Source organism: Scomber japonicus, chromosome 23, assembly GCF_027409825.1.
Source record: "Scomber japonicus isolate fScoJap1 chromosome 23, fScoJap1.pri, whole genome shotgun sequence".
Classification (NCBI taxonomy): domain Eukaryota; kingdom Metazoa; phylum Chordata; class Actinopteri; order Scombriformes; family Scombridae; genus Scomber; species Scomber japonicus.
In genome coordinates this window covers 625,110-644,117 of record NC_070600.1, presented here as the reverse complement: position 1 = coordinate 644,117, position 19,008 = coordinate 625,110, and the positions used below count along the sequence as shown (strand labels likewise).

At 43.1% G+C, this 19,008-nt stretch overlaps 1 protein-coding gene and 1 pseudogene across 1 annotated transcript; one reads left to right on the top strand and one right to left on the bottom strand.

Moving 5' to 3' along the window:
* Window positions 1–948: 948 nt before the first annotated feature.
* LOC128353480 (uncharacterized protein K02A2.6-like) lies at window positions 949–3,329 on the bottom strand (annotated as a pseudogene).
* A 10,881-nt stretch (window positions 3,330–14,210) lies between these two features.
* Window positions 14,211–17,489, top strand: LOC128353479 (uncharacterized protein K02A2.6-like). Its single transcript, XM_053314181.1, has one exon. The coding sequence runs from the start codon at window positions 14,211–14,213 to the stop codon at window positions 17,487–17,489; it is 3,279 nt and encodes a 1,092-aa protein (XP_053170156.1).
* The last annotated feature ends 1,519 nt before the right edge of the window (window positions 17,490–19,008 follow it).

The following is a 19,008-nucleotide window of genomic DNA, read 5'->3' as shown; positions in this document are numbered from 1 at the left end:
ATGTTTATATCGGGAGATGTTTCTATCTGGAGATGTTTCTATTTGGAGATGTTTCTATTTGGAGATGTTTCTATCTGGAGATGTTTGTATTTGGATATTTTTCTATCTGGATATGTTTCTATCTGGAGATGCTTCAATCTGGATATGTTTCTATCTGGAGATGTTTCTATCTGGAGATGTTTGTATTTGGAGATGTTTCTATCTGGAGATGTTTCTATTTGGAGATGCTTATATCTGGGTATGCTTCTATCTGGGTATGCTTCTATCTGGAAATGTTTCTATTTGGAGATGCTTATATCTGGATATGTTTCTATCTGGAGATGTTTATATCTGGATATGTTTCTGTTATATCTTTCACTCTTCCATGTTACTTAATATAACAATGATAATCCAGACTCCGACGTAATTTTAACTATTTATTAGCATAGCAACATGACTTGTAGCACATGGCTGAATAACAACAACCCGCGAGCAGGGGTTACCCAATATGCATTGCGTGATCAAACTACGGTTGTCATGGTAACTCAAAATACACCACATTTCCTCCCCTCTTACAATAGATGTCCTACATGAAATAACAAGTGTCTGCTTAAATTCCTTTCTCTTCAAAATAGCATAACACTAGCTTAGCCATCTTAACATTAACATGTCTACATACTTTCATTGGCCATTTAACAGTATTCACTTCAACAACTTATCTTTGTTTTTATAGTTCTTTTTTTTATTATTATTTATTATGCTAATTTAGGAGTGAGGGTAGACTACCTTGACTGTACCCATGGGGATTATTCTGCCCCGTGAACTTGGGTCAGTTACTATCTAGACTAATAACTCAGATGAACAGGAGGGCGCCGTTCTCTGGCAGGGTATCGGCGATCTGCAGGAACATCAGTCTTTGTGCTCTCTACTGGAGAGTTTACTTCTGGTGCCAATGCAAAAGAAGACGTATCAGTCTCTTTTCCAGACACGTCCACAGCTGGAACTTTTGTCTCTGAATTGGTTGAGTCCTGCACTTGTGTTGGTGGATGATGAGTTGATAAGTGTATCCTTAGGATATCCAAGAGACAGTTCTGTAGGTGCTGATGATGTACGTAGGAGTTGATCCACGTGTCTTCTCCAGATGTTATCAGTGGTTTGAACTGTGTAGGAGACTGGTCCAGTTTGTGCAATCACAGTTGCAGGAACCCACTTAGGTTCACCTCTGTAGTTCCTGGCCAGCACAGAATCTCCTGGCGTGAAAACTCTGTCCTTTGCCTTTTGTTCTCTGTACATATTTTGTTTCTCTTGTTGTTTTTGCACAATGTCTCTTACTGGTGAGGGTTTCAGAAGATCAAAGGTGGTGTGCAGATCTCTCTTGAACATCAGACTGGCAGGAGTTGTCTTTGTGGTTGCATGTGGAGTGTTACGGTAGTTTAACAGAAATTTGTGCAGTCTCTGATGCAATGTCCCTTGACCTTGTGATGCCTTCAATGCTTGTTTCATTGTCTGTATGAACCTTTCTGCAAGGTTGCAGGATGGTATGGAGCTGATTTAATGTGTTGCACTCCATTTGCTTGTAGGAAAGCATCCATTTCCTGTGAAACCAACTGAGGTCCATTGTCAGAGACTAGCTGTGTAGGAGATCCAAAACGACTAAACATTTCTCCTAGTGCCTCTATGGTCTTCTCTGTGGTGGTTGACCTCATGATAGCCACTTCAGGCCACTTAGTGTGTGCATCAACAGCAATAAGAAACATTCTGTCCTCCAACGGACCTGCAAAGTCATTGTGCACACGTTGCCATGGCTCCTGTGGGAACTCCCAGGGGTGGAGAGGAGCAAGTGGCGGGTTGTTTCGTACCTTGTGACACGATGAACAGCTTTTAGCTATTTCCTCAATCTGTTTGTCCATGTTTGGCCACCAAATGTAGCTCCTCGCTATTTCCTTCATTCTCACTATTCCACTGTGTCCTGCATGAAGTTGCTGTAACACTTTTGTTCGTAGTGACAGGGGAATAATTACTCTCCTCCCCCACAGCAAACAACCAGCCTGAACAGATAGCTCCTCCCACCTCCTAAGGAAGGGCTTCAGGGTTGCATCATCACCTGCAGGGTGTCCCTTAACGATCAAGTCCATGACTGCAGACAACACAGGGTCATTTCTCGTTCCCTTCTTCACTTGTGCAGCTGAAACAGGTGCTTTTTCCACCTCAGTGAAGTAGAAAATGTCCACAGTGCTCGACTCCGGCTTCATGACAGGAAGCGGCAATCTAGACAAACCATCTGCATTGCAATGAGAGTCTGACTTACGATACCTGATGTCATATGAATGTCCCGACAACAGCAACGCCCACCTCTGTAATCGAGATGCAGCGAGGGATGGTATTCCGGTGTATGGTCCAAGGATGGTCGTGAGAGGTCGGTGGTCAGTGAAAAGTGTAAACTTCCGTCCGTACAAGTACTGGTGGAACTTTCTGACACCGAACACAATGCTCAGAGCCTCTCGTTCCAGTTGAGCATAGTTAGCCTCTGCCTTGTTCAGCGTCCTCGACGCAAAAGCAATCGGTTTTTCCTCACCGTCTGGCATTACGTGCGATATCACCGCCCCCACCCCGTAAGGAGAGGCGTCACAGGCAAGCTGAATCGGAAGTGACGGATTAAAATGAGTCAGAACCTCTGATGCTGTTAGCGCATCCTTCGCCTTCTGAAAAGCCTCCTGACAGGCCGCCGTCCACTTCCATGCTTCCTCTTTGCGCAGCAGGTTATGCAGCGGTTTCAGTAGTGATGCCAAATTTGGTATGAAACGTCCATAATAGTTCAATAGTCCTAAGAAAGACTTCAGCTAGCTGACATTTTGGAGTGGAGGTGCATCCACAATGGCTGTGATTTTCGATGGTGCAGTGTGCAGTCCCTTTGCATCGATCACATGACCCAAATATTCCACAGATGACTGAAAAAACTCACATTTATCCTTTCGGATTCTCAGTCCATACTCTTTCAGTCTCTGAAGAGTTGCATCCAAGTTGCGCAGATGCTTGTCATCATCTGCTCCTGTACACAGGATATCGTCCAGGTAGCATTGCACTCCTGGTAAGCCACTCAGGATTTGATCCATAGCTCGCTGAAATAGTGCTGGAGCTGATGTGATGCCAAAAGGCAGTCTGCAGTATCTGAAAAATCCTTTATGTGTGTTGATCGTCAGCATGTCACGTGACTGTTCTTCTACATGCATTTGTAGGTAAGCCTGGCTGAGATCTATCTTGCTGAACTTATGTCCCCCACTCAGCCCAGCAAATAAGTCATCAATCAGGGGGAGGGGATACTGCTCAGCTCGTAGAACAGGATTTAGCATTACCTTAAAGTCTCCACAAGTTTAGGCCGGATGGCATATGGTACTGGCCTGGCCTTCATGAACACTGGTTTACTATCAGGTTTGAGGTGTAGCTTCACCGTAATTTCTTTCATGCTGCCTAACTCATCACGAAAAACCTCTTTATGTTTTTCCAGTATGGCCTGCAGCTGAGTTGAACCATGTGACAGCTTCCTTACTTCTTGCCAGTCAAGTTGGATTTTCTTTAGCCACACACGCCCCATTATAGCTGGATAGTTTTTCTTGGTGACATAAACTGGTAGCTTGGCAGTCTGGCCATTGTACTGCACAGTCACATCTGTCATCCCTTTCATGGGCACCCGGTGTCCAGTGTACGCCGTAAAGACAGTATCTGAGGGCCGGAGTGGAAGGTGTTTCATTACCTTTTTGCAAACGTCGTATGACACTAGCGATGCTCTTGATCCTGTGTCTATCTGCATTTTAACAAAATGTCCTTCCACCTTGGGTTTGGCCCAAAAGCCTTCTGAGCCTTCACTCACATTCATTATCTGGACAACATTTATTGCAGTTGAAACTTCCTCCTCCGAAGAATCACACTCTCTGTCCTCAGCATGCTTGACTGTGTGAACATTTCTCTTCTTTTTGTATTTTGTATTGTCACTTTTATGTCTGGTCCTTGAGTCTTTGTCTTTGCTCTTTTTGTTTCTGCATGCCCGCTCCACATGGTCATTTTTCCCGCAGTTATTACAGTTCATCTCTTTACACCAACAGTAATTAGCAAGGTGTCCCAACTTGCCGCACCGGAAACATGGCCCTTGTCCATTCATTTTATCACTGTTGAGTTTATGCACTCTGCCTGTAGCATGCAGCTGGTGAGCTTCTTTAGAAGCCATCTCCATCGTTACACCAATATTAATTACTTTTTCAAGAGTCAAGTCGCTTTCTGTGAGCAATTTCTTCTGTGCTGCTTCATTTCGTAATCCACACACAAGCCTGTCTCTTAAAGTGTCATTTAAAGCATCCTTGAATTCACAGTGTTCAGCTAACTTGCGCAGTGCTGCAACAAACATGGTAACAGACTCACCCTCTTCTTGGTTACGTCTGTGAAACCTGAATCTTTCTGCAATCACCAGAGGCTTGGGTGAAAAATGGCGAGTTAGCGTGTCCACAATTTCTTGGTAGCTTTTAGAGCCTGGCTTTGTCGGCTGTAGCAGATTACGTAGTAGGTTAAAGGTTACAGCACCACAGCATCCACTGCAGCACCCGGCGCCTTGCATCACCTGGTCCGGGTGAAGTAGCAGCAGCAAAATCAGGACAAAACTCTTCTCCGTCGCGAACTGCAGCGTCGGTCCAGACGTCCTTGTCGCCACTTTTTGTTATATCTTTCACTCTTCCATGTTACTTAATATAACAATGATAATCCAGACTCCGACGTAATGTTAACTATTTATTAGCATAGCAACATGACTTGTAGTACATGGCTGAATAACAACAACCCGCGAGCAGGGGTTACCCAATATGCATTGCGTGATCAAACTACGGTTGTCATGGTAACTCAAAATACACCACAGTTTCTATTTGGAGATGTTTCTATCTTGAGATGTGTCTAGTTTTAGATGTTTCTACGAACTATACAAACTATTTTTTATGTATAGTACTTATTGTATTTAAAGACACCTTTTAACAGGTTTTAACTTATTACAATAGTTGCTACTGTTTTCCTGCCCCTTTACACAATTGTCAGTTGTTGTATGTTTTTTATGTTGTTTTTAATGTCTTCATGATATGTTGTGTATTGTTTGTATTTTCTAATGTATTGGAGGAAACCAAAGACCAATTTTCACGAAGGTGGACAATAAAGTCAATTCAATTCAATTCAACTCACTGTTAACATATACAGACCAAGTGGCAACTACCATGGCTTAAAGCTGAACCTAATGCAGAAGACAAAAAAAAAGATGACCATCACACATTCAGTGCAACATGAAATATGACATGGATACGTCACCTCTATGAAAGAAAGAGTCGGATACACATTTTCTCTCTTTCTTTCTCTCTCTCTCTCTTGCAGCCAGAGTGCTTGTTACACTCTGGCTGCCTGTGTGTACTCATCTCTACAAGAACACAGCAAGGTCATATCATGTACTGTAGTTTGCTTGTTGTGGGCATAGAGTTTCATCTGAACATTGGGGAGGAGGGGGTTGCATTAAGCAGGGGGTCTGGAGATTCTCCCTCAGGAAATTTTTAGCGTCAAACAATTCATTTTGTATGCATCATGCATTCTGGTGATTCTTTATGCAGCAATTAATGCATTTTCTGCATCAGTTTATGGTGGAAATGTATTTATTTATGTAAAAAAACCCACAAAGTTCAGGCACAGAGTGACAGTTCAAAATATAATGGAATATAATGCAGTAAGAAACTCAGGCATTTCAACTTAATATTATATAATATTTAAAATTATTCTTGCTGAATCAACATACATATCACACCGCATCCTGCCACACGAGCGAGAAAAAGTGATTAAAATGCATGAGTTTTCAATCAGCCTTTCCTGAAATGCAGCAAGTGACATGTCCCTGTCCAGCGATGACGCCCCCCCCCCCCCCCCCCTCAAAAAATTGCTCGCTCTGTCTCTATCTGGACAAAATTTTGCGGCTAAAAACGTGTAATACTATATACATACACAACTCCATTTTTCTACATTAATCACTAGTGGTGTCGAGACACTCACGAGACAAGACAATGCGCGATATTGGGTTCACTAGAATGAGACAAGACGAGATATTAACATTATTTTTAAGAAAACTTCTGTGATTAAATATATGACTGGAAAAATATTTTTTATTGGCCTTTTGAAATGTTGTAACTCATCATCTTGTAATGAATGTCACTTCAGTTCTACTTTCTGAGTCTGAATTATCATATGCAGTTAATAGTAGTAGTTTTAATTTATGCATCATTAGGCCACAATCAGTGTGACCAGATCTCGTGGCATGAGATCAGCTCACACCTCTAATATTCACTACAATAAGCAATATCTCAACCATGGCATGTTGTACTCATAGAACTGGAGTTACATCCAGATAACTACTATACTGACACACTGTGGTGCAAACCTTCCAGTCAGTTCTCAGGCAGCACTAATGTGCATCACACTTAACTGTGACCTGTTAAGACATTCCAGCTGTCCTAATACCTGAATGAAAACCCGTCCAGCAAACCATTTGGCTTGGTTGATGTATCTCTAACATCTCTAGACTATCCAGCACACACCTACCAGCTATCACCTACCTTACTGTCCACCATGTTGAGCACAAAGTCTCGACCAGTTTCTGATGATTTCACCATGTATTCAAATACTGTCTTGAATTTCCCTGACAGGTTGGAAAGATTCCCCCTTTGATGAACCGACTGCCAGGAGCCACAAATCAAATTTACAGGCAGCCTCAGTTGCCAAGCTAACACAGTGTGCCACATAGTGTATGAACAAAGCCTGTGGTTGTTGCTTCTGGTCTGGAAAACACTTTATAAAATGTCAAGCCGGTTCCATGACCATGGGAATCCTGACTATGGATACCTGTTAGTCTGCTCTCCCTCTGTCTGCCTCAGTGATTAGTACTTAATGCATGAAGTTCACATTTTGGCAAGGTTTAAACTGCCATTCTTCATAAGGTCGTTTTAAAGTAAAACATGTACAAATCAATTGAGAGAGAGAAAGCATTCCTTGCCTCCTGTGGTATCCTGAAGAAAAGAAATCTATGCCTGTGATTGCTGCTATGTGGTTGCAGTGACAGAGCCTGCAGGGCTTTGGATTGTCTGGAGATCTTCCAGTTTTTCATATATTGATTGTTGTGATTTTGTGAATGAGTCTGTGTAAAAGGTCTGCTGCCAGTTGTTTCCTTCATAATTAATGAGTAATGAGCTCAAAGTAACTTGTGACAACCTCAATTTCATCAACGGTATTCACAACCGGTATACACCCAAGAAAACCCATTTTTCATCAGCGCTCACCGATTCATCCATGGTTCACCGTTCAGAACCTCTGTCAGTCAGAGAAGCTCAGAACAAATAGATGAAAAAAGTGTGAGAGGACTCATCAGAGCAATAACGCTCAGTGAGGTCATTTAATCCCTTCGCAAATGTTAATCATCCGCCACCAGCCACCAACCTCTGATCTTCAAGTGTTCTCCACTCTCATCAACGACACCCTCTGGAAGGAATGAAGAGGACGTGAGGAAGTGTTGCAGCCCTGGTTTCAAGGTCATCTGTAATTGGCTGATGGCACAGGGAGATATCCTCTAGGCTGGAGTGAATAACAGTTCAACATTCATCGGCAAACCTATGGTGGTCTTGCCCACCTCCTTGCCAATTAATAGTGCCACTCAACATCGGACCTCGGAAAGGACATATTCAAAACTATGTTAAATGAAAAGGAGTGAACAACAGTGTCAACAGGATATGTTGACTTTTTTAGGTTTTTAAGGTCCTTTAGACTATGGGACAATAATAGTTTTGTTTATCACATCACTGTGTATGAGATGCTTCATTTAATTCAAATGATAAAATATTGGCCACCATCTGTCGCACTGTGCGGTATCAGTTATAGGCTGTCAAATTGTGTGGTCTGTGGACTGTGGTGAATCATAGTAAGATGTGAATAGAATAAAATGAATGAGAGCAGAGACGTCATCATCAGCTCGTCTTTGATTTTGGTTTGTCTGTGGGTGTTTGTGTGTTTTCCTAATTTTTACAAAAATAATAATTAAAGATGCAAGCAGCGATGAACATGCCCTTGCTTGGCTGCGGCACAGTGTATTGACACATAGTGTTCAGGGCGGGACCCTCATCATCATGCATGACAAATTTGGGGCAGATTGGACAATGTACTATGGAATTATAAAGACTTCCTGTTTGATGGTGAAACACACCGCCACGTCCAGGTATGACAGAGGCGAATGATTTTGATAACTTTATACTGACTGAATGTGAAATCAGTCGGATGAAATTTCTAGCAGTTCGTTAAAATACAAGGCATGGAAATCGTGACAATGAGAAATGTCATGATTTTTCGGGCATGTTTAGGCTGTCAAAAATGTGTTTGTTTTTTACCAAAAATAATTCCTACAGATTGAATAGTGCTTGGGCCCTTATCATTCATATGTGATCAGTGTCATTGGTTGGTTTCTGGTTGTGGGTCATAGCAGCTGAATAGGCCAATGTCACACAGTGCAAAGGAACTGAATAGACCTGGCCTACAAATCTGAAGTTGTTAACTTTGTTCTTAATATGACACAATGTCCTACTTCATACTTTATTTCTTTAGATGACTTCTCTGACTTGGCTTCTGTAGCTCTCCACTGCTAGAAGCCTCTCTTAAAGAACAGCTGGCTGTGGTTTATATGAGCTGGAGTCAGCAGGTGGACTTTCTGTGCAGAATGCATATGGAGCAGGACGGTGAATAGGTCTGTATCAAATCCAGAGGCCATGGTTTTTGGGTTCTTTGTTGTCTGGATTCAAACAGTGGGCAGTCCAGGCCGTGTGTGTGTGTGTGTGTGTGTGTGCTTTTGTGTGCTTTTGTGTGTTTCTCTGACAAAGCTGCATAATGCTATTTAAATGTAAACTTTAAACCAGGCCAGTTTTATGTGAAAAAACAACAGCAGAGACAACCGACTTACTTGCAGCTCCAAAGTTTGAGGTGAACTTGTGGAAGCAGTCATGCTAGAGGCTTCACCAGTAACAGCAGGTCATGAAAAAAGTGACTTCAGATGTAAATCACAACCTCTATGCCCCCTCTCTCCCTCCAAACCTCTCCCCTCCACACCAGAACAGAAACCACGGTCACTGAATAGAAACTGTCAACAGTGTCACTGAATAAAAAGTGACATGAAAAAGAAAAGAATCAGAAAAAAACACATTAGAATGACAAAAATATGCAAATGAAATGAGATAATAACAGTGCGTGGTCCAAAAAATGAACAACTGTGTTCAGTCATTATTGGAAGGTTGTTTATTTTTCAGTGAAAATGTGTCAGTGCCAATACAATTTTCTTTTTTTTTGAAGTGTTTCAATGCCAAAGTTGCAAAGGTTGTTTTCAGTGCCAAATGTTTTTTTCACAACCAACATCTAAAGTCACTGCTCTGTCTCCACAGTTATCCATGAGTAAGAGCTCCTTCCAGAGATGGATTCATCAAAAGGGAATGATTTCTTCCATAATAGACAGTTTATCTTTACTGCTAATGCAAAGATTTTGCTCTGCCTCCTCATTTGCTTTGTATAGCCTACAATTAAACATCAATGGAAAGAGATGCTCATTGTTTTAGACATTGCTTGTTCCAGTTTGCTACATTTTTATATGCATCAATTTATCATCCAAAATAATCAAAGGTATGGCAATTTTATTTAATGTGCATTTATTTCTCTGTAGAGAGGGATGCCAAAAAATGACTAAAACTATAGTACTGATAAGCTACAATGTAACTGTTCTTTTTATTGGAATATTTAACATTTTGGTCTAATTTATTGTCTTGCTGCAGCTTCTCCTCTACTGTCTGTCAGGGCTGAGCACCTCCACACACACACACACACACACACACACACACACACACACACACACACACACACACACAGAGCATAGTTGACATGAAAATTACTCGATTTGCAAAAAGACAATCTTTTATCACTGCAGCTGTTCCTGCTCTCTGTGTTAAAGCCTAAGAGACTTCCAACATGCACATTTACCCTGATTTAGCTTGTAGGTCTGTTGTTCTACAGATGAGGTGAATGAATGTTCCCCGATCGCGGCTAACTCGGTTGCTAGCTCAGCGGCTAACTCCGCTGTTAGCTCGGCGGCTAACTCGGCTGCTAACTCGGTTGCTAGCTCGGCGGCTAGCTCATCTGCTAACTCGGCGGCTAACACAGCTAGCTGGCTAACTGTAGACAGGATCATCACTATGTTCCCCGGTCACATACAAAGCGGGGAACATAGGGATGATCCCCAGCCAAGCGAGCCTCAGCTCCACCAAAGTACCATTTTGGAGTGTGGGAGTCGCAGCAGAGCCGTGATTGATTCCCAGTTAAGACATTCTGGTAAGAAATGCTTTACATTATGGGCTTAAAACTGCCTTGAAATGTAAAATAACAGGATTTTAAACATGCAATTCAAAACGTGATTAATTGCGATTAACTATGGAAATTCTGCGATGAATCGAGATTTAAAAAATTACCGTAAATTCCGGACTATAAGCCGCTACTTTTTTCCCACACTTTGAACACTGCAGTTTTTACTACGGTGCGGCTAATGCATGTTTATTTTTTTTTTCGTGGCGCCCAAAACATTTTGCATTGTAACAGTAGACCAATAAAATTGATGAGTAGTTCACAGAGGTCCAATGAAATTCTGTGATAGCGCACTTTATTATTGTAAATCAGTCATTTGTACTCACTCTCATCAACCTGGAAAATACTCGAAGAAAAGCATATGATGCTGCTGTTGCGTACTTTATTATTTTTTCACTTTGTTTCATGTTTGATACACGTTGTTGTCCGACTCGTTCATAGGAGAGAACGGGAGAGTTTGCTCAGTAGGTTTTAATTCAAAGTTTTCCAATACAAGATGTAGGCTATAATGACAGGTGCCAACGAGGTAGATTACTCCAGTAAAAGTAAGACTTAGTTTAATGACTTAGAATTCGCCAAATGACTTACTTTAACAAATTTCGTTAGTTTATATAATGCAGATTTGTAAAATATTACTTTTATGAGGGTCACAGTCACAGACAAACTTACCATTTGATAAGGGTTGCGTGATGGCTGTCAGGCATCGCCGATCGGACCAACCCTAGCTAATATCTCATATTACAACGTGGGACACCTGCGGCTTAAAATCCGGTGCGGCTTGTACAAGTACAAAATTGATTTTCTTTCTAAAATTAGAGCATGCGGCTTTTAATCAGGTGCGCTCTGTAGTCCGGAATTTACGGTAATCGTTTGACAGCCCTAATTTATACCTCTACAGCAGCAGGGGCGGGTTTATGATTTTCAGACCCGCCCACTAAATCCTGAACACAGAAATGTTGAAACACAGTTTGTGAAGCCTAGCTCCACAATTCAAATCTAAATGGTTGAAATGCTTTTTACACCTTTTTTAGAAATACATTTATGACCTATTTAATGTGTTTAGAAGAAAATGTCTGAATTCACTTTACACAGTCTTTAAAGAAAACAAAAGCTCTCTGTATGAAGTGTAACAGTTTAGCTTAGTTTGTCATAAATGTTCAAATTTGGCAAATGATTGTGAATGTAGCTACTGGCTGAGCCAGAACGACACAACTGACATGTTACTGTAATGTTCTTGCTTTGATTTCCTCCCACAAATTCAAAATAATGTTAATATTTCCATGAAGTGAATGCTGTCCCTTCTGAGTTGCCGTACACGTGTGCAGTGATATAACTGTAGCAAGTAGTCAGCATAGACTGTATAAAAGAAAATTAAAACATGGTCAGCAACTGTATTACTTAGAAATAGAAGTCACAGTCTAGTGGTTACAACATGTTAAAGTGAGCTTCTTTCAACAGGTAGTTCTATGGTAGCCTGGATGTGACAGCACTCACGCAGCATTTTAACATTTTACCAGCACATGTAATATAGATGAGTGAGCTGAAGCGCTTTGTTGGAGGCAGGGGAGATGATGTAGATTATAAAAGAGATCAGACAAGTTGAGATGGAAACAGAGAACGAGAGAAGTAGGTAGCACCAGTCACACACACACACACACACACACACACACACACATTCCCCAGTGACTGCTCAGTGTTTTACATTGCCGTGCATTCTCCTCTCCATACAAGTCAAGATTAACTGCTTCCATTCACAGCCTGCTATCTCCTCTTCTCTCTGTCGTCTCCCTGTAGATTCACGGCGTTGAAATGCAGCAATGTGCTTCAGCTGGCACATTGAGCTCTTTGCCCAACGTGCAGCTGCCTGTGATTGAGACAGCAGTTCATAAGTGCAGACACCGGGCGTGTTTCTCCTGTGAAATAATATCTCTGGATAGAAAAAAAAAAGAAGATGATCCCAGGCAGCATCAAACCCTAGCAATACATCAAAGGTTTACTGCTTTGGTTGGTGTGTGTGTGTGTGTGTGTGTGTGAGAGACATTGCTCAGATGAATAGAGACACACTCCTCCTGACCTCTGTGAAGCAACTGAATGAAGTAGCTCTGCTGCTTTTGAAAGCTGAATGAATGAGAGAAGATTGGAGCTCAATTTTGTTTACGTGTATGTGTGTGTGTGTGTGTGTGTGTGTGAGATGCATCGAGCGCAGTGGAACGATGCGCATTTCTTCAACAGCGTGAAAGAAAGTGTGTGTGTGCATGTGTGTGTGTGCACGTGTGTGAGACAGCAGCTAATAACGCTGTATTCTTGTCTTAGCGGCGGAGGCGAGAGGCAGCTGCAGGCGAGCTGCTCTCTCTCTCTCTGTCTGTTCTTTTCAAAAACTCGCTTGTTTCGGGGCTCATTAGCTTAAAAAGCTAATCCCGGTGGAGCGGGGCGACGATTCCATAACAAAGCAAACATTCTATAATTTAAAAAAAAAAAAAGGTATAATGAAGTGACAAGACAAATTCTCTCAATACCCTCATTAAAAAAATACCATGAGGCGATGTGTGAGTGCAGACAATGCCACCCCGAAAAACTAGTGGTGGAGGCTCACACACACACACACACACACACACACACACACACACACATACATGAAACATGACTCACATGACAAGCCGGGCCCCAGCAGAACATGATGTAATATTAGTCCTGTGATATTGACAGTACTGTAATATTGTGCAGCATCATCTTTTCACCATCATCAAACTGCTTTATCATCAACGCAGCAGAAGTGTGTCAAACCGTCTGCTTCCTCGCTACTTTGCATGTCACTGCATGTCCTCACGAGTGTCTCGAAAACAGATGGAATCAGATTTCATGCTGTGATTATTGATAAAAAGGAAGATTATATACGTCTGACACAGAAGGAGAGGTAGGAAAGTGGATATGGAGTGTGAGTGAGGTGCTCACTTTACTCTGTGTGTGCTGGATGTGCTAGCAGACACTCATCCTCAGTTCCATTCCACCCCCCCCCCACTCCCCCCCGACACTCCCCCTACCATCCCCTCCCCACTGTGACTCAGCATGTGTGTTCCAGTGGAGAGTCCACCATATTAATGCCATTCCAAACCAATTACTGTTAAGTGGGAGTGGGTTGTGAAGCCACCCACCATCAATTCTGCTTCAGTCTGTTTGCTTACTGACTACACTCCTCGAAAGTATAGCACCTTTAAAAAAAAAAAAAGGCTTTATTAAGGTTTATTAAAATTAAATACTGGCTATAAAGTTTAACCACACTTCATTATGTCCTCTGTTTCAAATCAAGCACAATGCTCTCGTACTTCCCTCGGGCAAAATGAACAGTTATGTTCTTTATTTATATTTCTACTACTGTGTACCACTAGGTGGCACTGTTATGGAGACGCAGTACTTGTGAGACGCAGTAGTTGGGGACTGTGGTTGAAACCTCCTACAGGCTTTTCCTAACTGCTTTCTGTGTTGGTACAGACAACGCACTGAGGGAACGGCTGTTGCGTGAAAAAGACTTAAACCTGGACAAAGCAGTGCAAATGTGCAGAGCGGCAGAGACCACACGGGCGCAGGCGAAGTAGCTGCGGAGGGACGGCGCGGCTGTGCACGCAGTGAAAGCAGACGGCCGGCCAACAAAAAGATTTCCAAGGCAAAGATACGCAGATTCTCACACAGAGAAAAAAGAGAGCGGCGCCTGTAAAAGATGTGGAGGTGCACACCTGCCGAACAAATGTCCAGCATTTGGTAAGACTTGCAATAATTGTGGCAAAATGAACCATTATGCAAAATGCTGTAGAGCTAATGTGTCTGTGAAAAAGAAAGTGCACGCACTGGAAGAAGAGCCAGAGGAATTATTTGTGGACTGTTTGCTTAAAGAAGATGATGTTTTTGAACTGTCAGAGGATACAGGAGATGATGAATGGATAGTGCCAATAACTGTGAATGACACAATTATGCCATTTAAGCTTGATACGGGAGCACAAGCAAATCTGATGTCTGAGGCTGATTACAGACAACTCACAGTTAAAAGCAAAATTTATCCTGCCAGGACTAGAGTGCGAGGCTACACTGGAGACAGGGTTCCAGTTAAAGGGTGCTGTGTGGCAACGTTCGAGCACGGGGGACAACGTCTGAAGGCTCAGCTGCTGATCGTGGCACACGAGGTACAGCCCATATTAGGCCTGAAAACTTGTGAAAAACTCAACCTGGTCAAGAGAGTTTATGTGGTTGCATCGCAGCCTCAGAGGGATCAGCATCCTTTCATGGAGGAATACAGGGATGTTTTTGAAGGACTTGGATGTTTGCCGGCGGTGCACAAAATCCATAATGATGAAACTGTGGCTCCTGTTGTCCATGCATGCAGAAAGGTGCCGTTCGCACTAAGAGAAAAATTAAAGGAAGAACTTGCCCGCATGGAAAAGCTAAAAGTCATACAAAAAGTGGACGAGCCAACGGACTGGGTGAGCTCACTAGTGGTCGTTCAAAAGAAAAATGGATCACTGAGAACATGCTTAGACCCAAAAGACTTGAATAAAGCGATTAAGAGGGAGCACTTTAAACTGCCCACTAGGGACGAGATCATGTCTCAGTTTGCAGGTGCCAAGTGGTTCAGCAAGCTTGATGCGTCATCAGGGTTCTGGCAGATGAAGCTCGATGACGCCAGTTCAAAACTCTGCACGTTTAACACTCCAGAGGGGCGTTATCGCTTTCTACGCCTGCCATATGGGATCCTGTCTGCTCCGGAGGTGTATCACAAAACGATTCACATGGTATACGAACACATACCTGGAGTGGACACCATGATGGACGACATCATTGTTTGGGGGTCCACCGAGGAGGAACACGACATCAGGCTGAAACAGGTACTGGACACCACCCGAAAAGTAAACCTGAAACTGAACAGAGAAAAGTGTGAACTAGGAGTAAAGAGGCTGACCTTTGTGGGGGATGTTGTTTCAGAGGATGGGGTGCAGCCAGACCCCAGAAAGACATCTGCTATTGTGAACATGGACAGACCCAAAAACAAAGAAGAAGTCAGACGTTTTTTGGGCATGGTAACATATTTGGCCAAGTTCGTCCCAATGTTGTCCACTCAATCAGCACCACTCAGATGTCTTTTGGAGCAGAAAAATGAGTGGGTGTGGTCACACGAACAGGAAGAGAGTTTCCAGACTCTCAAAAGACTCTTAACTGAGGAGCCAGTGCTGAAGTTCTTTGATCCAGACAAGCAAGTAAGAATTTCAGCTGATGCATCCCAGTATGGACTCGGAGCAGTTCTTCTGCAGCAGCATGAGGCAGCATGGCAGCCGGTGGCTTACGCCTCAAGAGCCCCGAGCAGTGCAGAGCGTAATTACGCTCAGATAGAAAAAGAACTCTTGGCTAGCACATATGGGTGTGAGCGTTTTCACCAGTATGTCTATGGACAAGTGTTTGAAGTGGAGACTGACCACAAACCGCTGGTCTCCATCATGTCAAAGCCGCTGAACGACTGTCCCATGCGCATACAAAGAATGTTAATACGGCTGCAGAGGTACGACTTCAAAATGATCTACACACCTGGGAAGTATATGTTCGCTGCTGACGCTCTGTCACGGGCAGTGGACAAAAGTGAAAGAGCAGACGACAGAACAAATGCAGACATTGAGGCTTATGTCAACATGATCGTCACTTCCCTGCCTGTTTCTGATGACAGGATGGAGCACATCAGACAAGCCACAGAGTTGGACGACACAATGGAAAAGCTCAAGCAGGCAATATTGTCAGGTTGGCCAGCACAGAAAAATGACTGCCCCAGACAGATTCAGGACTACTGGGCATGCAGAGATGAACTGTCTGTTGTAAATGATGTTGTGTTCAAGGGAAACAAATTCGTAATTCCAGTGGCGCTGCGCAAAGAGATGCTTGGCAAAATACTTGAAGGACATCTAGGGGAGGAAAAGTGCAAGTGCAGAGCCCATGAGGTCATGTATTGGCCAAGAATGAACCAAGACATCAGTCAGACCACTGCTTCCTGTGAAATATGTCTCACCTACAGGTCCAGGCAGCAAGCAGAGCCGCTCATGCCACACGTCGTGCCAGATGGGCCCTTCTACAAGGTGGGAGTAGATTTGTTTGACTGTAATGGAAAAAGTAATATTGTTCTGACAGATTACTTTTCAAACTACCCAGAGGTCGCCACATTACAGTCAACGACCAGTAATGCAGTAATCACTTTCTTGAAAGCGGTATTTTCCAGACACGGGGTTCCATGCGAAGTGGTGTCAGACAGTGGCCCCCAGTTCTCCAGTGGTGAGTTTGCCTCGTTTGTAAGAGAGTGGGGTTTCCATCACATCACTTCAAGCCCGCATTACCCGAGATCCAACGGTCTGGCAGAAAGTTCCGTGAAAGTGGTGAAAAATCTCATGAGAAAAGCACAAGATGGACGCGAGGATTTTCACAAGAGCCTCATGATCTACCGCAGCGCACCTCTGCAGAACGGTTTGTCTCCAGCTCAGATGCTAATGGGCCGGCGCCTGCGCACAAACCTTCCTGTGATGGAGGGGCTGTTGACACCCAAAGGTGCACACAAGATCAAGGCTGACAAAGAAAGAGGAAAACAGAAACAAAAACAGCAGTATGACAAAAGCGTGAAAGACCTACCTGTCCTGAGGCCCGGAGATCAGGTCCGTGTATGGGATCATCTGACAAGCACTTGGAGTGTGCAAGGATGTGTGTGTTACCAGGTGCAGACTGAGGATGGACTGTCTCGCAGGAGAAATCGTGTGGATCTTCGTCCACACGAGCCAGGACAAAATGTGGACATGTATGATCTCTGTCCATACGAGTCAAATCAAACCATGGACACTCCTGAGTCTTCACCCAAGCAAGCAGAGGTACATGACAACCAGCTGCGGGTTTGTTCAGACAAGCAGACACATCCAGATGTTGCAGGCACTGGAGTTACAACATCTACTTTGCCTGAAGTGTCCAGCAGACCTGCTGTGCCTAACATATCCAATAGACCAAGAAGGACTGTTAAGAAACCAGACAGACTGATTGATAGCATGTAATGGGTTGTGGTTTTGAAATCCGAAAAAAAAAAAAAAAAAAAAAAAGATTTTAGTGGTGAATGTGTGTGTTAATATTCACTGGTTGTTGGTTACATGTTTTTTGGCATAATATATTTTTCTAATGTTGGTTTAATGTGTTATGCAGATTTTCAGGATAATGATGTGGCAAAAGAAAGCAGATGTGTTTCTTTTCTTTAAGAAGGGGAGATGTGTTGGTAGTACTGGTTGAACTACATTACCCATAATGCCATATAGGTGGTCACATGTTGGTGACGTCACTGTTCAAGAGGTCTACCTGAAGTTGGTCAGTAAAGCTGCATGAAAACCTATGCCAGTGTGTTCATTGAGAGCAACAAACATAACACTTTCCTTGACCGTAATGGATTAAATAATGCATTAAATATTGCTGCCATAAAGAGTTGTGGGATGGAATGATCAGGTGTGCCTATGCGAAAGGAGAGAAAGGAAGTATTGGATCACCTTTCCTTAGTGTTTTCCTGCTAAGTCCAGCACTTGTTGAGACTCTTAGTTAGCCATACCCACAGTGTCTCCATACCATCAACTTATTAGTTCAGTTAGTATGTAAGTTTTGTCTATTTTCGGCAAGTCTGATCCATTGTGCTCAGTTCAGCCTACTTCATGGCTTTTGTATGCGTGTACCAGAAATAAAGACTTTTTTTCTGCAGCCCTGCTTTCACTTTGGTCTCTAGATTTGGTTCTACCTGCTCTGTTCTACCATGACAGGCTGAATGACAACATGAAACCTGTGTCACTCAAAAGCAGCCTGGATCAGGTTGCAGTTGATTTTATTGGTATTCAGTCCAGATCTGGGCCATGTGATTTGTAGGTTTTGGGATAAAAACAGAAAAACCACCAGTATGTTCCTTTGACACCTCACTGTTTCTGTGATAGGATCACACTGAGCTCAAGGGTATCATGTAGAAGTTTATGAATGAAAGCAGAGTGGTGATGAAACAGTGAACTCTTAGAGGGATGTTCTTGTATCTGTGAAGGATTACCTTCCTCTCTGTGGGGTGTGACAGTTAACAACTGTTGCGCTTGTGAAACCTTTTCAAAGCCCTTTTTAAGATAAAGTGAAATACATCATCATTAAACCACAAGCATGACTGAACAAGAAAGTCTGACATTTTAGAGTGGTGAGGATTCCACCTGTCGACGGTAGAGTATTAGACGTCTGCTCGCTCGGCTCTCCACAGCAGCAGCAGTTAGTGGGACTCTAAGCTTGTTCTGCCACTTTATTTGGAATCCAACTCTGGGCGTGGACGTAATTTCATGTTCTGCTGGAGGTAATTGACTTGTCTCGTTAATCATCGTGTTTCAAAGTGCTGCTGGGTGACAGACAGACGGGCAGAGAGAGAGAGAGAGAGAGAGAGACAGACAGACAGCTCAGCAGGTTGATAACAGGCCTCTATTAGCTGCATGTTGACGCCTCCGGTTGGCCCCCATGACGACGATGCAGCAGCCAGATGATCGTCTCGCCCACAAACCCAGTGTGTGT